General features: G+C 41.2%; 1 protein-coding gene across 3 annotated transcripts in view; it reads left to right on the forward strand.

Annotated features, from left to right (window-relative positions):
• The window catches only part of PHACTR4 (phosphatase and actin regulator 4), a 106672-nt gene that overhangs the window by 86528 nt on the left and 2207 nt on the right, over positions 1-17937 (forward strand). For all 3 annotated transcript variants that reach the window (XM_021684158.2, XM_021684159.2, XM_021684160.2), the window contains 7 exons: positions 2347-2941; positions 4289-4476; positions 5745-5898; positions 10600-10655; positions 11815-11876; positions 14658-14795; positions 15413-15489. In XM_021684158.2, coding sequence (XP_021539833.1) covers positions 2347-2941; positions 4289-4476; positions 5745-5898; positions 10600-10655; positions 11815-11876; positions 14658-14795; positions 15413-15489 — 1270 coding nt within the window. The remainder of the gene's footprint in view (positions 1-2346; positions 2942-4288; positions 4477-5744; positions 5899-10599; positions 10656-11814; positions 11877-14657; positions 14796-15412; positions 15490-17937) is intronic.

Consider the following 17937-nt stretch of genomic DNA (forward strand, 5'->3'; position numbering starts at 1 on the left):
AAATTATGACCTTCCTAATTCTTTGATGATAAAAATCCATTTCTTTCATGAAAGAATTATCTTCACAAATGGTTTACTTGATATCAAGTCTTATTTGTCAATATTAAAAATTGACAATGTGAGGTTGGTTGAGAATTTCATTTTAATTGTATTGGTCCATGAGATCCATATATTTAGAAACCACCGCTGTAGACATTGCTGTGTCTACTAATGGGCGTAACAGTATTAAGACTAAGGACTAATTAGGAGTATTAGGACAAAGCAGGGACTACCATAAATAGCTGAACAGGTGAAGAGAATTTGTAACCCCTCCAATGAACGTTCCAGCATCTTGGCGACAGAACTACAACCAAGTGCCATTGTGAGAGTAGATGTAACAGAGTTCATTTCTTTAACATCTTGAGGTATATGTTTTCCTTAAATTACCAAAGATAATTTACCTTATCAATTCAAACAATAAAATACTCAAATTTGGTCTTGTCGGGTGTAGGTTTTGTTGTAAATGGACTATCTAACGGCTATTTTTAGAGAGGCAGCAAAAGTCCAGTCTACCCAAAAAAATCTCACTGAGGTTAAAATTAATATTTTTTAATCTTTTTTTGTATGTGTATGCGATGTTTTTCTAGAAAGTCTTTTAAAAATTTACCTAAGATGTATAATACTGTATGTTAATTATACTGGAATTATGTTTTTTTAAAAGTGTATTTGGACATTTATAATATATAAAAAACTAAATGATTTTTAAAGTAATACAGAGTTAATTCATTCACAGTTACTAAATTATGATTATCTTACATATTTAAATTGTTTTCATAATTTGGCCTATGAATAAGTAACTATGCCTAATAAAATGTAGATGTAGTTAAAACTGAAAAAAATTAATTATGATTAATGACATTAAAACATTATCAAGTTAGCTAGCTTTTACTTTGAATACTACCAGTGGAATGGGACTTAGGGTAAATAAATTTTTATTTCAGGGGACCTTGAGGGTGTTGCTCTCTAGATAAAACATATGGGAGCCATGCGGCACCTGGGTGGCTCAGTTGTTAAGCGTCTGCCTTCGGCTCAGGTCATGATCCCAGGGTCCTGGGATCAAGCCCCGCATTGGGTTCCCTGCTCAGCAGGAGGCCTGCTTCTTCCTCTCCTACTCCCCCTGCTTGTGTTCCCTTTCTCGCTGTCTCTGTCAAATAAATAAGTAAAATCTTTAAAATATATATATATATATGGGAGCCATTTGAAGACAAGTGGTGTAACCAAAATTGGGGCTTTGAGTAGAGAGATAGAGGTTGGTGATCAAGAGACCTACTATTTAATTATTTTGCAAGATTAGCCCCTGCATGATGTGGTGATCTACTTCTTAAAGGCCATTTGGAGCCCTCCAGAGCAACTTTGCTGAATCAAAACCTGAGTCATTTTGGGCTTGGGGGGATCACATAGGGATATATACTGGCGTGATATAGGGTGGGGGCCTCTCATCTAATAAGTATGTGTTGGGGATCCACCATGTGCCAAGCACTGTGCCCACCTCTATGGATATACTGATGGAGACAGGTTGCTCTGTCACCAAGGACCCCGTAGTGTAGTGGGGAGTGGTGATGGGGGTTTGGGTATTAAGGATAAGAAGTATGGACACTCATAAAAATCACAAAGACAGTGGGATCTAGAGGATGGAGTCTAACAATGAGACCTGGGACTAGCCCAGCCCTTGCCTGTATGTAGTATGATCTTGGGCAGGTTATCTGACTTCTGTGGCCTCAGTTTTTCCTTCTGTAAATTGGTAAAGATAACCTCCTCTATAAGGAGAATCCAAAGTCAAGGATAGCAAAGCACTTTGATTTCCTCAAAGGCCTTTGCATTTGCTATAAAAATTCAGGATGTCATTATTGATAATTTTCTAATGCAAAGCTGGGATATCTAGATGTCATTATTTATCAAGTTATGGTAACAATGCCTGATAGTATTTGGGTTTTTTTACTGCTACCTGCATGGTTAAAAATTTTAATGGAATTCTGTTAGACAAAAGAACTTATTATCCACATTTTTTATCTCATCATATTAACTTTATCCACCTCAAGTCATAAAAAGTCATGTATTAGAGCAAAGAAGTAAGAAATTTCTCATCAGGGTATTAAGGTAGTGGTCTTCCTATATGTCTGTACATTTATTAGGCCTTCTAGATACTTAAATATAAATTTTGTTTTAACAGGAGGTACCTAGGTTGTGGCAAAGCCATGAAATGGTATAATTTGCCTGAAAGCTGAGAGTAAGCTCAGTTCTAATCTAGGCCCTGGGCGAGCATTTGTGAAGCCATCTTAAACTGAGTTGTTGTTCTCTCTTTTCCAGCCGAACTGTCCCAAACAATAAACAGCGGTACATTATCAAAACCATCCCCCCCCTTACCACCTAAGAGAGGCATTCCATCAACCTTGGTACCCGCCTCGGAGTCTGCTGCTGCCACCACCACAAAAGCACCAAGTGATCAGAGAGAAAGGAACACATGCTCTGTGGGCTCTGAACCACTGTTGATGATCCCACCTCCCTCTTCATCCCCCCCACTGCCTACTCATATACCTCCCGAACCCCCACGGTCCCCTCCATTCCTTGCTAAGACTTTTCAAGTTGTGCCAGAAAATGAGTTCCCACCTTCCTTAAACCTGTGCCAGGAGGTATCCCAGCAGGAAGATCAGAAAAAGGAAGTACCCAAGAGGATGTTGGACCACAGCTTTGGGGAGCCGCATGTGCCCTGTAGGCTGCCTCCACTCCCACTGCATATCCGAATCCAGCAGGCCCTGACCAGCCCACTTCCCGTGACTCCTCCCTTGGAGGGCTCTCACAGAGCTCATTCCTTGCTTTTTGAGTATAGTGACAACTTTTCTGAGGACAGCAGCACCCTGGGTCGGACCAGGTCACTTCCTGTCACTATTGAAATGCTGAAAGTGTGAGTGCCTTTAAAGCTTGCCTTTTGTTTCCTCTTCTGTATTCTAGGTAGCCTTTCTTGGAAAAAATTATTGATAAAAAGAAAATGTGATTAAATTTAAAGTAAGAATACACAACAAATAAAGACATGTTCTAGAAGTTGGACTTTATTTACCCTCCTGATTTTTATAACACAGTTTCCATAGCAGTCACAAGCCTTTGTACTTGATAGTTAAAACTACTCTATTTTTTGTATATGATACAAGGGAGTCAGTGTAACATGGTGCTTAAGAGCATTAACCTTGGAGTAAGATAACTCTGGGTTCAAATCCCAGCTCTACCTCTTACTTCCTAGCTTGCAGTAGTGTATGTTACTTAACCTTCCTGCGCTTGAGTTGTCGGATCCATAAACAGGGATGATACCTACCTCATAGGCTCGTGAGGATGAAATTAGACAAATCTGAAAGCATGGTGCCTGGCACGTAAACACGGTAGAGAGGGACAGAGAGCAGTCTAGAGAAAAAGAAGGGAGCTCTGAAAGATAAGTCAGTGTTCCAGCCTCATAAACTGGAACTGGCCAGCTTGTTCTCACCCTCATCTGTCCCGAACACCTTGCCTTTTTAAAATTCTAACAAATTGTGACTGAAGGTTAACACTTTTTGGCAAGTTGGAGATTTGCCAGAGATTTGCAAGTTGGAGAATTGTTATAGAGTTGTTGCCACATACTGCTTAGTTGCTTGGCCATGATCTTTGTACTTGCCGGTATTAATTTTTTTTACATCCTGGAAAGAGACAGTTTAGGAGTTCCAGATGGACTTAAGTCACAGTTTTATACCTCCAGAGTGGAAAGGGGGGAAGAATGTCATCTCTCTTTGCTTCTTGGATTAGATTATCATTTTGTCCTACCCCGTTGTTAAACCAAGGGAAATAAGTGGGCTAAATATCTTTATTACATATCTTCCATAAGCCAGGCACAGTGTTAGATGCTGTGTGGTCTTCTCATTTAATCAGCCCAAAACAAACTTGCATCTCACATGTAGATCATCAGGGGCCTGTGTGCGAAACACTAGTACATTCTAGAATTTATCTATTTTATTCTCACAACAAGCCTAGCAGGTAGGTATCATTCACATTTACAGAAAAGTTAAATAACTTATAAGCTAGTGAGTAAGTTGTAGAGCTAGGATTTGAGTCCAGAGCCTTTTAGATTAATAGCTGCTAAAAAGTTTCTTAGCAAGATGCTTAAAGTTAAGGGAAGGGATAAATTATTTCACTCGTGGAATTTTCCATAGTTATTCAGTACTTTGCCTTGCAAATGAGTTACCCGTTATGTTTCTGAAAGGAAAATATAATTATGTTAATTTGTTAGTCCAGACGATGAAGAAGAAGAGGAACAAAGCCACCCATCTGCATTCATTGAAGATGCGGCATCTACCTCACTTGTTCCTGAACTACCACAGTGTCTGCAGGAGGAAGAGGAAGAGAAGGAGAGTGACTCTGATTCAGAAGGTCCCATTCAATACCGAGATGAAGAGGATGAAGATGAGAGCCATCATAGTAAGAAAGGGAAAAGCAAAGGAGAAAATTATTTTATCGATAAAGCGACTTCCTGGTGTTAACAAGTGTAAGATAAATGGGAACAGTCACCCTCTCCCATCGAGTCATCTGGCTAACTGATATTGGAAGCCATTGTGATAGAGCCTTGTCCCTGTTATTCCCATTGTTCTGACGAGCTGGTGAGAGCAAGCCAAGTAGATTGAGTCATGCAGGGTTTTGTTTTCTTTTTAAGATTTATTTATTTTAAAGAGAGCATGCAAGGAGAGGGAGAGAATCTCAAGCAGACTTTTTCTGAGTGCAGAGCCTGATGCAGGGCTCAATCCCACAACCCTGAGATCATGACCTGAACCGAAATCAAGAGTTGGACACTTAACCAACTGAGCCACCCAGGCACCCAGAGTCATGCAGGTTTTTATCTCTTTGTGATCAAAGAATTATTCACCTTGATGGTATTAAAGAATTTGGAGTAGAAGAAAGCTGATATTGGGGCTGTGTTAAAAAGATATAGGGATGCTCTCCTTTAGTCTCATGAACTTACTGTGTCCATGGGACAAAGAAAAAAAAAACCATGTTTTTGTACATAGATCTGCAGATAATGGGATCCTGATTCCTACAAGTGGGAAGGCAGCTTTAAGAATAGGAATCTTGGGGCACCTGGGTGGCTCAGTTGGTTAAGCGTCTGCCTTCGGCTCAGGTCATGATCCCAGGGTCTTGGGATCAAGCCCCATGTAGAGGTCCGTGCCCAGCGGGGAGTCTGCTTCTCCCTCTGCTGCTCCCCCTGCTTGTGCTCTCCTCTCCCTCTCTGTCTCTCAAATAAATAAATAAAATCTTAAAAAAAAAAAAAAAGAATAGGAATCTTGGGGCTCCTGTCTGGTTCAGTTGGTAAAGCATGTGACTCTTGATCTCAGGGTCATGAGTTCAAGCCCCACATTGGGCATAGAGCCTATTTAAAAAAAAAAAAAAGTAGGAATCTTACGAAATGTATTAGTGCAAATGCCTTTATGTTGTTATTCAGAGGGCTGTCCCATGTTTAGATTCCCTGTCCTCTAGCAACTCTTACTTAGAAGAAATGTAGAGGAATATAGAAGGGAGAAGATATCTTTGGGCCAGCTGAGTCCATCTGACTTAATTAGATTTTTAGACATCTTCTGCTTTACCCCCACCTCTCCGTTAGCTGGGAGATGCGATACTGTTTGTTCAGACTCCTGCCTAGTTCCGGGTGAGGTTGAGCCTTAGCGTCTACTTTTTTTTCTTTCCCTTACACAAAGGTGCTCTGGCCAACAAAGTGAAGAGGAAGGACACACTGGCAATGAAGTTGAACCACAGACTCAGTGAACCAGAGTTGAACATGAATTCTTGGCCTCGGAAAAGCAAAGAGGAATGGAATGAAATACGGCACCAGATTGGGAACACACTGATCCGGTAAGCCTTGGCTTAGAAAAGACTGATTTGATTTGATTTTGCCATTAGGTGTGTTAGAGACTTACTTTGTGGTGGAGCATTCACTTTTATCTTTTTTCTTTTTTAATTTTTAGAAACCACATAATTTTTAAAAATACACATTCTACACAGTTGGGTATCCTCTAGGAATTTGGAAATTAAGGAACCAAATGACTCTTGGAGCTTTAAACCATGCAATAGACATATTTCACAGCTTTACCCCACAAGATAGACATAAATATGGCTTTTATTTTATTTGATTTTTTTAAAGATTTTATTTATTTATTTATTTGAGAGAGAGACAGAGCATGAGCGGGGTATAGGGGCAGAGATAGAGGGACAATCGGACTCCCCGCTGAGCAGAGAGCCTGACTCAGAGCTCCATCCCAGGAACCCAAGATCATGACCTGAGCTAAAGGCAGATGCTTAACCAACTGAGCCACCCAGGTGCCCCTAAATAGTGCTTTTAAAAAGTTTCTAAAGAGGCTGGCTGAGTCATTGGAGCATGTGACTCTTGATCTGGGAGTGGTGAGTTCAAGCCCCACATTGGGCATAGAGTTTACTTTAAAAAAATTTTTTTTTAAGTTTCTAGAGAATTCACCCGCTTCCCAGGACAGCAAGACTCCTCTGTCATTTATCCAGTTGCTCAACTACGAGGTGCCAACCCAATTAAAGATCACACTCATAGGGGCACCTGGGTGGCTCAGTCGTTAAGCGTCTGCCTTCGGCTCAGGTCATGATCCCAGGGTCCTGGGATCGAGCCCCGCGTCGGGCTCCCTGCCCAGCGGGAAGCCTGCTTCTCCCTCTCCCACTCTCCCTGCTTGTGTTCCTGCTCTCTCTGTGTCTCTCTCTATCAAAATAAAAAATCAAATCTTTAAAAAAAAAAAAAAAAAAGATCACACTCATATTTTCCATTGTATCTATTTCACATGTCCCACGTAACTGCCTTCTTTCAAAGTGTTAGTATATTTTTCTTTCCTTTTTTTTTTTTTTTTTTAAGATTTTATTTATTTATTTGACAGAGAGAAACACGCAAGAGAGGGAACACAAGCAGGGGGAGTAGGAGAGGGAGAAGCAGGCTTCCCGCGACTGAGCCACCCAGGCGCCCCAAAGTGTTAGTATATTTTTCAAGTCAGGTGAAAACAAAAGCATAGAGAAGCTGAATACAGGCCAGCTTCCTACACATGTCATCTACATAGAGTCCAGGTATATAGATGGGTGTTTGAACCACTCAGATGTTTCTTTGGGTAGAGTGAGGAAAAGGAAGTGGACCTCTTGGCATATTCTTAACAAAATAATTAACTTAGGATGTCCATTAATTAAGACATATTCTCCTTTGCTGCCTCAGACACCTGTCTTTACTGTTGGCCAGGATAGCAATCTTTTTTTTTTTTTTTTTTAAGATTTTTTTTTTTTTTTTATTTTTGACAGAGAGAGACACAGCAAGAGAGGGTACACAAGCAGGGAGGGTGGGAGAGGAAGAAGCAGGCTCCCCGCTAAGCAGGGAGCCCAATGCGGGGCTCGATCCTAGGACCCTGGGACCATGACCAAGCCGAAGGCAGACGCTTAACGAATGAGCCACCCAGGCGCCCCCAGGATAGCAATCTTAATGAAGAACTGTGGCCCTCTGAGTGTCAGCCAGAGAGCATCAAGGATAGAAATTAGTTAAGAATGGGAATCTTTGGTATATATATATATAATACCGGGGCATGCTCTCTGTCTCTCATTCTCTCTCTCTCAAATAAATAAATAAAATCTTTAAAAAGAAAAAAAAGTAGAGTTAAATAAATAAAAATACCATAGTCATGGGTCAGAAGTGTCAAGTATTATTAAGCTATCAATACATGCAATTCCAATCAAACTACCCCCCCCAGAAGGCTTTTTTTAATTGGCAAGCTGATTTTAAAATTCTTATGGAAATACAAAGTACACTAGAATAACCAAAGCAACTAAGGAAAAGAAACAGAGTTGGAGGACTAGCAATCTGATTGAAGACGTATTAGAAAGCTAAAGTAACCCTAATCAGTATGGTGTTGACATAAAGATAAACAGAACAGAAAAGAGAGTCCAGAAATATACCCACCCATATATGTACAGCCCATTTTTGACAAAGGTACAAAGATAATTTCATGGTCTTTTCAACAAACAGTGCTGGCACAAAAATTACTTCAATTCATACCTTGCATCACATGCAAAAAATTAATTCAAAATGAATCCTAGGTTTAAATATGAGAGCCAAAACTACAAGACTTCTAGAAGAATATGAGTTGGACAAAGATTTCTCAGATATCTCAAAAGCATGATTCTTAAGAGGAAAACATTGATAAATTGCACTTCAGAAAAAATTAAACATTTTTGGGGTGCCTGGGTGGCTCAGTCAGTTAAGCATCTGCCTTCGGCTTAGGTCCTGATCCTGGGGGTCCTAGGATCGAGTCCCGCATTGGGCTCCCTGCTCAGTGGGGAGCCTGTTCCTCCCTCTCCCTCTGCCCCTCCCTGCTCTTATGCTCTCTCTCTCTCTCTCTCACTTGCTCACTCTCTGTCTCTCAAATAAATAAAATCTTTAAAAAAATTTTTTAACCATTTTTGTTCTTTGAAAGACACTGAAGAGAATGTAAAAACAAGCCACAAACTGGGAGAAAGTATTTGCGAACCATGTATCCAATCAAGGTCTTATATCTAGAATATATGAAGAACTCTCCAAACTAAATAAGAAAACAACAACCCACTTTTTATATAGTGGGGAGCAGAAGATTTCAAAGAAGATATATAGATGGCAAATAAGCATATGGAAAGATGCTCAACATCATTAGTCATTAGGGAAATGCAAATTAAAACCACAGTGAGATGCCACTACAGACTCACTGGGCTGGCTGAAAAGGTACACTTTAAAAGACAAGAGTTGCGGGCACCTGGGTGGCTCAGTTGGTTAAGCGTCTGCCTTCGGCTCAGGTCATGATCCTGGAGTCCCTGGATCAAGTCCCGCATTGGGCTCCCTGCTCAGCAGGGAGTCAGCTTCTCCCTCTGACCCTCCCCCCTCTCATGCTCTATCTCATTCTCTCTCTCAAATAAATAAATAAAATCTTTAAAAAAAAAAGAAAGAAATAAAAGACAAGAGTTGCTAAGGATGAGGAGCAGCTGGATTCTCATACACTGGTGGAAGGAATGTAAAATAGTAGAACTACTTTGGAAAATACTTTGGAAGTTTCCTTAAAAAAAATCAAAACATAGGATCCAGCCAACACAAATATCCATCAAAGGGCAAATGGATGGGAGGGCGGCTAGGTGACTCAGTTGGTGGAACATTCGACTCTTGATCTCAGGGTCATGAGTTCAAGCCCCATGTTGGGCATAGAGGCTACTTTATATATATATATATTTAATTATATATTTTTTAAAAAAAAGGACGAGGGAAATTTGGACACACAGATTCAAACATACACGCAAGGAGAATGCTATATGAGTATGGAGGCAGAGGTTGGAGTGGTGCATCTATACACCAAAGAATGCCAAGGACTGCTGGCAGCCCCACCAGAAATTAGGAGACAGGCATAGGACAGATCTCCTTTAGAGGCTTCAGGAGGAACCAGCCTTGCCCACACCTTGATTTTGGACTTCTGGCCTCCAGAACTGTGAGAGAATAAATTTTTGTGGTTTTAAGCCACCCAATTTATGGTAATTTGTTATGGCAGCCCTAGGAAACCAGTACAAGGTTGATGGGTATGTTCATTATAATTGTGGTGATGGTTTCCCGGGTATATACACATATAAAAACATCAAGTCATGCAGTTTATTTATGTCATTTATACATTACTGGACTGTGGGATTTTGTTTTGTTTTAATGAACATTTAAAAAGGAAGGTCTTATTCAGAGGGACCAAAAAAAGCTTTGAAATACATAAAAAATGTTGTAAATTGTATATAAAATGGGGCTGGAAGTTCTCTAGGCAGGCAGCTGAAGAGTTACTAGCATGCAGTTCAAATACTGCCTGAAGTGCAAATCAAAGGTAACAAGTGAAAAACTGTCTGATTCCAGAGATGACAAGTTATCGTTGGTGAGTAACATCTCAGAACTGTGGATTAGATGAGAAACTTCATCAGTATTTCAGACAGAACTGAAGTTAAAATCATAGAATTACAGAATATCATTTCAAAAGAGACAATCTTAAATTCCAGTGGTTGCTAAATCACTGGTTTGAAAAAAGAAAGACATCAGAGTCATGTGGGAAGGATTGTAAAAATACATATATGAAAATCTCAGTCCTCATGCCTGGTTTTCTGAATCAGAATTTCTATAATATGCCTTGAAATTCTGTGCTCCTTCAGCAGATCTGTTTGGGAGCTAACAGTCCAGTCCAAACCTTCATTTTACAGATGAGTACACTCAGGATCTAACTGAGCTTTTTTGTGGTGACAGGGCTCATTAATATCAGAGCTAGAACTGGAATTTTGGCCTCTTGTTTGCATGTACAATTCCATTTTATGTTGTAGTATCTGTATTAACACTTTAAACATGAGAATTGTTTCATAAACAATCAGAGAAACAAATGAAATACCAAAACAGTTTGAAAACCTCTTGCTTTCTTGCTAATGTAGGGGCTAATATAAACTGAGACCAAAACAAATCTTTATAAGCAGGATTGGGAGGTTTAACATGGACAGTACCCTTATTTATCTCCTTTTTAGACGGCTGAGTCAAAGACCAACACCGGAAGAACTAGAACAGCGAAATATACTACAACGTGAGTCCAGCTCTGGGAATAAAGTTGTATAGAGTTTCTCAGACTTTATATTTCTGACTTTAATATACATGCTAGAGAAGAGAAGCATTTTCTACAAGGGCCAAGGAGTGGGTGTTCCAGCCCAGGAAGGACCACTCATACCCTTTCCCCTGAAGGAACAGAATTCCCCCGAGCTTCCTTTACAAGATATCATTGTGGTATTGCTTAGTGTCCTGGGAACCGCCAGAAAATTCTGTTCTAATGTTCTCACAGTATCATGAGACTGCCCTGGCCATGTGGGAGGATTTCACAGCATGTGGTAGATGCTGCTCAACTTTCTCTGTCTTCGGGGAAGGTAGTGGCTGTGCATTTGGAGGGGACCTTCCTGTTCCTAGTGGACTTTGAGGGCTGGGGCCCAAAGCAAGGCCCAGATGCCTTTTCCATCTCTGAAGACTTTCATACATCTGAAGTCATGAAACAGCAACATGTATTTCATTTTCTTTCTTTGTTCATAATTAACTTCCTAAAATAGCATTGTGATCTAATACACATTTGATTCCGTTTTCCAGACTCTAGGGTGAAATTTGCCCCTAAAAGCCTCCACACTGAGAGGATTAGGCTTCATAGAGTCACTTGTGGGCACACTCAGTCTGACCAGTCCATCCCCTATTCTCTCATCACCGTGTAGATACATACAGTTTAGTCACTAAGTGAATTTTAAACTTGGGAACCTTTATAGACATATTACACGAAACTTAGTGTGATCTCCATTCTTCATTCTTGATGGTTACTCTTTAGCAGGAATCTGCAGAGTTTTTCTAAGGGGCACACAGTAAATGTTTAGCTTTGCAGGCCAAAAGCAAAAGGAAGCTATTATGTAGGTACTTACCAAGCCATTCAATATATAATCATTTAAAAATGTAGAGACCATTCTTAGCTCATGGGCAGTAAAAACATAGCCAGCTGGCTGGATTTGGTACCATAGTGTTGCTGACCCTTGTTTTAAGTATTCAACTATTACCAGTTAACAAGAAAATTGTCTTGATTAGCCATCCCCAAAGTTAGTATTTTATTCTGACTTGGAGCCTATAAGAAATATCTGCCCTGTAACTGCTGAAAACTTTGATATGCAAATTCCTGTTTTGAAGTAATATTCTTTGTCTTGGACTATTGACTGTAGCTAAAAATGAAGCTGATCGGCAAGCAGAAAAACGAGAGATTAAACGTCGGCTCACTAGAAAGGTACGTAGCTCAAGTGTTTGGTTTGTCTGTCTACTAATTACATATCTTGTGTTTGAATGATCTATTTGGTTAGAAAGAAATGAATTTGGGGCACCTGGGTGGCTCAGTCAGTTAAACTTCTGCCTTCAGCTCAGGTCATGATCCCAGGGTACTGGGATCAAGCCCAGAATCAGGCTCCCTGCTCAGCAGGGAGTCTGCTTCTCCCTCTCCCTCTGCCCTCCCCCTCACTCATTCTTTCTCTCTCTCTCTCTCAAATAAATAAAATGTTTTTGGGGCACCTGGGTGGCTCAGTCGTTAAGCGTCTGCCTTCGGCTCAGGTCATGATCCCAGGGTCCTGGGATCAAGCCCCGCATCCAGTTCCCTGCTCAGTGGGAAGCCTGCTTCTCCCTCTCCCGCTCCCCCTGCTTGTGTTCCCTCTCTCGCTGTGTGTGTGTCTCTCTCTGTCAAATAAAGAAAGAAAGAAAGAAAAAAGAAAATGTTTTTTAAAAAATAAAAAGAAGGGGTGCCTGGGTGGCTCAGTTGTTAATAAGCATCTGCCTTCGGCTCAGGTCATGATCCCAGGGTCCTGGAATCGAGCCCCACATCGGGCTCCCTGCTCAGCGGGAAGCCTGCTTCTCCCTCTCCCACTCCCCCTGCTTGTGTTCCCTCTCTCGCTGTGTCTCTCTCTGTTGAATAAATAAAATCTTTTAAAAAATTTAAAAAAAATAAAAAGAAATGAATTTGTGAAAATAGAATCCATGATGCAGATACTGAAAACAACACAGCATTATCAAGAGCATGTTTTTTTTTTTTTTCATTTTTACTATTTAAAGAACACCTGGCACAGGAAGGTGCCCCATTAATGTTTGCATAAATTCTGACCTTTTATTTGGTAAACCTAGGATTTTGATGTAGACTCTAAAACCTGTTGAAATATAGAGACGGTAATAGGGAGAGTGTATATCATTCAGTTTTGCCTGGCAAACTGGTGGTTTTCTAATCAGAAGGAACTGAACTGACCCTTAGTGATACCTGGAAAGTATGAAGAACACCAGCGGGATTTTGTTCTTGGTCTCAGATCAAATGGGGTAGAATCTTTTCTGTACCAGAACTATGTTAGCTTTTAAGCTCGGGGATTAATCCCTTTTTCCTTTCCTTCCCACCATAACAGTTTATAATTGCCTCTGATCGATTCTGATTTGGCCTGAATTCTGTAGATATTTCTTAAAACTTATAAGAATCCCCAGAAAAGCCAAGGATCTAGACATTTTCTTCTTTATTTTCCACTTTTTCCCTTCTCCAGGAACAGAAGAATCATTCTTTTTATTTTTTAAAGATTTTATTAATTTATTTGACAGAGAGAGACACAGCGAGAGAGGGAACACAAGCAGGGGGAGTGGGAGAGGGAGAAGCAGGCTTCCCGCTGAGCAGGGAGCCCGATGCGGGACTCGATCCCAGGACCCTGGGATCATGACCTGAGCAGAAGGCAGATGCTTAACCGACTGAGCCACCCAGATGCCCCAGAAGAATCATTCTTGATAGAGAGTAGCTAGATGCCACAGCTGGACTTGATGCCTTCAGATTGAGTAGGTTACCTGATTGTGCAACCTTAAATCATAATTCATTACCGAATCTAGGCATTATTCATATTAAAAGGAAATTTACCCTTTACATTTACCCACTAGATATTGCTTTCATATTAAATGTTCTTTCGGGGTGCGTGGGTGGCTCAGTCAGTTAAGCATCTGCCTTTGGCTCCGGTCATGATCTCAGGGTTCTGGGATTGAGCCCCATGTCAGGGCTCTCTGTTCAGCGGGGAGCCTATTTCTCCCACTCCCCCCATTTGTGCTCTCTCTCTTGCTATCTCTCTCTCTCTCAAATAAAATATTTTAAAAAATAAAAATAAAAAATAAATGTACTACTGGCGCCTGGGTGGCTCAGTTGGTTGGGCGACTGCCTTCGGCTCAGGTCATGATCCTGGAGTCCCTGGATCGAGTCCCGCATTGGGCTCCCTGCTCGGCGGGGAGTCTGCTTCTCCCTCTGACCCTCCCCCATCTCATGTGCTTGCTCTCTCTCATTCTCTCTCTCTCAAATAAATAAAATCTTTAAAAAATAAATAAATGTACTCACTTTCTAATGTATTATATATGAGTTTACAGTCCTAATCCTTTGGCTACCCACAGTGTGGTCCACGGACCAGCAGCACTGGCGTCACCTGGGAGCTTGCAAGAGATGCAGAATCTCAGGCCCCACTTCAGACCTGCTTAATCAGAATCTGCATTTTAACCAGGTCCCCAGACAATCTGTATGCATATTAAAGTTTGAGAAGCACTGGTTATACTGGTTATACTGGTTTATAGCTGTGGTTCTCAGTCTTAGCTGTGCATTCAGGAGCTTTATTTATTTATTTTTTTTTAAAGATTTTATTTATTTGACAGAGAGAGACACAGCGAGAGAGGGAACACAAGCAAGGGGAGTGGGAGAGGGAGAAGCAGGCTTCCCGCCGAGCAGAGAGCCCGATGTGGGGCTCGATCCCAAGACCCTGGGATCATGACCTGAGCCGAAGGCAGACACTTAACGACTGAGCCACCCAGGCGCCCCCATTCAGGAGCTTTAAAAACAAAACAAAACCTCCCAATACCTAGAATCTCTGGGAATGGACCCAGGAATCGGTAGTGTCTAAAGGCCCCCAGGTAATTCTAATGTGCCGCTGAGGCTGAAGCACTGGGTTAGAGGCAATTTGAATGCATCCTTGATGCCTAATTCATGGCATAGTGAATTAAGAGGCTCCATTTCTTTCAGCTCAGTCAAAGGCCAACCGTGGCTGAACTACTTGCCAGGAAGATCCTGAGGTTTAATGAATATGTGGAAGTAACAGATGCTCAAGATTATGACCGACGAGCCGACAAACCTTGGACCAAACTGACCCCTGCTGACAAGGTAGGTGGCTGTTTATTTGTTTCTCTGTTTGAAGAATGTAAGACACTAAGTAGAAGGGGAAACCGTAAAGTTTTTACTTTTGATACAATGTTAAATTTCTAATCAAGATACGAAAATGCCAAGATGTACGAACCAAAACTTTATAGTAACGACTCCACAGCCACCACGACCACCACAACCAAAAGAAAAGAAAATCCTTTGCTATATCACAGAGTCCACAAATCTGGAAGGAGATTAAAACATATTTTAACAGTGGTTAGGTTTGGTTGGAGAGAGTTTGGGTGGTATATTTTAGTAATTACCTGTATTTCACTTTTATAACAGGAAAAGCATTTTTACGTGCTATGGAAACTATAAAAGCTGCAATATCTCTTTTAATCTCTGTGAGTGTTTTGGTTTAAGGGGGGATATTCGGTTTATTAGATGAATGGTGTCGGGGAAGGCGACGTGTGTTATCAGGCTCAGTGTGCGGACCTGGCTTCTTTCCTCGCTCTGGCTTGCCCTCTGTGGGTTGCCGTGGCTCACGAAGTTAAGCACAATAGAGAACAGATGGCAAATGACACAGCTATACTATGGCAGACAGAAGATGCTGAAACATTTTTGTTTCTACTCCACAGGCTGCCATAAGAAAAGAATTAAATGAATTTAAAAGCTCAGAGATGGAGGTTCATGAAGAGAGCAAACATTTTACACGGTAAGACCCAGAAGACCCAAATACCGTGAGCTGAGTAGAGCTCCACCACAACACAGGCATACCAGAGTTGTTCCAATGGGCAGGACTCCAGCGACATCATTAAAAGGACACAGCATGCTGACTGCAAGACTACATTAAGAGAAAGGGATGAGGACCAATAGGCAGTAGGAAATGCCTATACTGAGTGTAGTATCTTATGTATATTATTTAATCCTTGCAATAAACCTGGAGGCTTTGTTAATATCCCCATTTTGTTGATGAAGAAACAGGCCAGGTGCACCTGGCTGGCTCAGTCAGTGGAGCACGAGACTCTTGATCTGGGGGGTTGTAAATTGAAGCCCCACATTGGGTGTAGAGCTTACTTAAAAAAAAAAAGAAAAGAAAAAAAGAAATGAAACAGGCCCAGGTTTCATTAAGTTGCAGAACCAGGACTGGAGAAAAGAATGACTGACTGAAAGCCCCTGGGTGCTCTTTTCCTGCACCTCACTATCCCAGGGTATGTATGAGGAAATTGTTGTTAAGGTAGACAAGACCTCAGCCTCTTTGACTTCAGTTATTTCTAGCACTGCTGATCTTCCAATTTAGTGTATAAATTTCATTTTAGTCAGCTGTCTTCATGAAACAAACCAAGAAGTATTTTGATGTGGAACTACTGTTGTAATTAAGGACCCACCCAATACCTAAACAATCAGCTGGCTACAAATGGAATTTGTGGAAGTGTGTAGGTGACTCTCAGAACATTTATAAAAAGCCAGAGGTGCCTGGCTGGCTCAGTTGGAAGAGCATGCAACTCTTGATCTCGGGGTCGTGAGTTCAAGCCCCACATTGGATGTAGAAATTACTAAAAATAAACTTTAAAAAAGAGGCTAAATGAGGGAAGATACAATGACAATTACAGTTTGCTAATAAAAAGCAAAGTTGGAAAATAAAATATTGTTAAACATTTTTCCATCACAATACAGGCAAATGGTGCTTTTATTTATTTTTTTTTAAGATTTATTTATTCATTTTAGAGAGCATGCGTGAGCAGGGGGAGGGACAGAGGGGGAGAGAGAGAATCTCAAGCAGACTCCGCACAAATCACGGACCCTGACACGGGGCTCAATCCCATGACCCTGAGACCGTGACCTGAGCTGAAACTAAGAGTTGGATGCTCAACCGACTAAGCCACCCAGGTGCCCTGGTTCTTTGAATTACAGAATTTTTTTGTACTGAACTCTGATAGGAGTAGAGAAGGCACATTTTTTGAACAGCAATAACACTATCCAGGGCATTGTAATACGAACCCAAATAACAAGCCATACTTGACAGGAAGGAGGCTGTGGTCTAATCTAGAAAAAGACCTGTATACTATTCAATATAGTGCAGTCAGTATGATAAATGCCTCAGTCATTCTGAATCTTGAATCTGCCAGGTCTCGTATCCCAACTCTACTATTTCCTGGCTATGTCAGTATTAGCCGTTCTCATTGTTATTATAATAGTAATAAAGTACTACAGTGAGCAACATTAAAGGAAAGAGTCATAGAGAAGGTGATGCTTAGACCAGATCTTAAAGCACGTGAAAGAATTTATTTGGACAAGGAAGGAAGGAAAGAACCAGCATTACCAAGCAGCATTCTAAGCAGAAGGGCTGGCATTAACAAGGCTATGGAAGGTGAGAATGTGTGCATTGTCTCTGGGTGACAGAAAATGTAGCTGGAGCAGGGGACATATGGGAGCAGTGTGGTGAAGAGGAGACCGGCACGCTGGGTTACGGTCACACTCTGAAGAGCTTTGCCTGTTATTCTAGGACACAGGAACCACTGGAGTTGAGTGTTTCAGATGGAACTCTGGTGGAACTGTGGAAGGTGACATGGAAAGCTGAAGAAACTAGCTAGCGGCAAGGAAACCAGTTAGGAAGTAACTAAGATAGTCACAGTGAGCATATTGGTAGCTCAAACCAGGGAGGTGATCATGACAATGCAAGAGAGAGGTTTGAACAACATTTCAAGCATAGGGGGCGCCTGGGTGGCTCAGTCGATTAAGTGTCTGATTCAGCTCAGGTTGTGATCTCAGGGTCCTGGGATTGAGCCCCGCATCAGGGCTCCACACTCAGCAGGAAGTCTGTTTCTCCCTCTTCCTCTGCATCTCCCCCTGCTCGTGCGTGCTCTCTCTCAGATAAAATCTTTAAAAAGAAACCAAAAAAAACACATTTCAAGCATAGACTCAAGATTGGGTTATCTCTTGATTCCAGGGATGAATTAAAGGAAGTAGTCAAGTGACTCTTAAGATTTCGAACTTAGGATTTTTGAGGTTTATGAAGTCGATGAGGAGTTGAGGTGAACACTTTAGGACATTTATTCAGCAAATATTTATTGAGTACCAACTACCTGGTAGATAGCAGTTCTAGGTGCTTGGAATATAGCCTGGAACAAGATAAAGTCCCCGTCCTCAATGAGCTTTTATT

This window comes from Neomonachus schauinslandi, chromosome 4 (assembly GCF_002201575.2).
Source record: "Neomonachus schauinslandi chromosome 4, ASM220157v2, whole genome shotgun sequence".
In the NCBI taxonomy this organism is placed as follows: Eukaryota; Metazoa; Chordata; class Mammalia; order Carnivora; family Phocidae; genus Neomonachus; species Neomonachus schauinslandi.